The sequence below is a fragment of the Bison bison genome, unplaced genomic scaffold (genome assembly GCF_000754665.1).
Source record: "Bison bison bison isolate TAMUID 2011002044 unplaced genomic scaffold, Bison_UMD1.0 scf7180017864203, whole genome shotgun sequence".
Classification (NCBI taxonomy): Eukaryota; Metazoa; Chordata; class Mammalia; order Artiodactyla; family Bovidae; genus Bison; species Bison bison.
Window position 1 is genome coordinate 6,767,618 of NW_011494775.1, and position 915 is coordinate 6,768,532.

Here is a 915-nt window from a genome sequence, read left to right on the forward strand (position 1 = left end):
TCCAACAAAACCGGGACCCCTGTGTGGGCCAGCCCCAGCCTTCCTCCTCATCGCCCTCCCGCGCTTACTAAATATTTTCCTAACATCCTGTCTGGGCTGTGCTGGCCCCAGGGCTGGGCGCCCCCACCCCCTCCCCCTTTTGGGGCAGAGAACAAAGGCCAGAGGAAGGAGGAGTAGGGGTGACTCCCCACCCCTCACAATGGGGTCACAGAAGGCGGAAGGAATGTCACCCAGAACCACCCTCCTATCAGAAATGTTGCTCTGGGGAAACCGCAGTCTGGGCAAGGGGAGCTCCACGACAAAGCCGGTGGGGCTGGGGACGCAGGCCCGGGTGTGTGGGAGTGGTGTGAGAGCATGGGCCAAGGTCACCCCGCAGGCAGGCTTGTGAAAGCTGGGCCCCCTCCCCCATGGAGGCCACCGTGGGAGAGAAGACTCTCAAGGTCAGGTGGAGAGTGCTGGGGGGGCGGGGAGGAGGAAGAGGAAGCTGGGTGACCAGGCCAAGCTGGCACGAAGGCGGAGCGGCGCGTCCCCTCCCCTTCCCACAGGCCTCCTGGGAGCACAAACAACCCCAAAGCTCTCCGGAGTGGCCGGGCACTCCACCGGTTGCCCCCAGGGGTGGGGAGGGCGCTGGTGCGCATCTTACCTGGGTCTCTGTCAAGCTCTCCAGGGCCTGCATCACAGATTGTTCTGGCCTGGAGGCCTGAGACTACAGAGAGAGGAAGGAAGAAGAGGAGACCTTGAGGATGGGCCCTGAGGAGGAGTGGGGTGGGGTGGGGTGGGGTGGGCAGCCCTGCAGGGACGGGGTTCCGTGTCAGTGCTGGGGGGTGTGCTCGCAGGGGAGAGGGCTGCCTGCTAACGCGGGGCTTCGGGGCTCGCTGCCCCAGCCATTTACCATGAGGGCCGCCTCCACGGTGG

General features: G+C 65.2%; 1 protein-coding gene across 2 annotated transcripts in view; it reads right to left on the reverse strand.

The window, feature by feature from the left end:
• MIDN (midnolin) overlaps window positions 1-909 on the reverse strand; it is a 4,955-nt gene extending 4,046 nt beyond the window's left edge. For both annotated transcript variants that reach the window (XM_010844580.1, XM_010844579.1), the window contains exon 1: window positions 644-909. In XM_010844580.1, coding sequence (XP_010842882.1) covers window positions 644-676 — 33 coding nt within the window. In that variant the 5' untranslated portion in view covers window positions 677-909. The remainder of the gene's footprint in view (window positions 1-643) is intronic.
• Window positions 910-915: the final 6 nt, after the last annotated feature.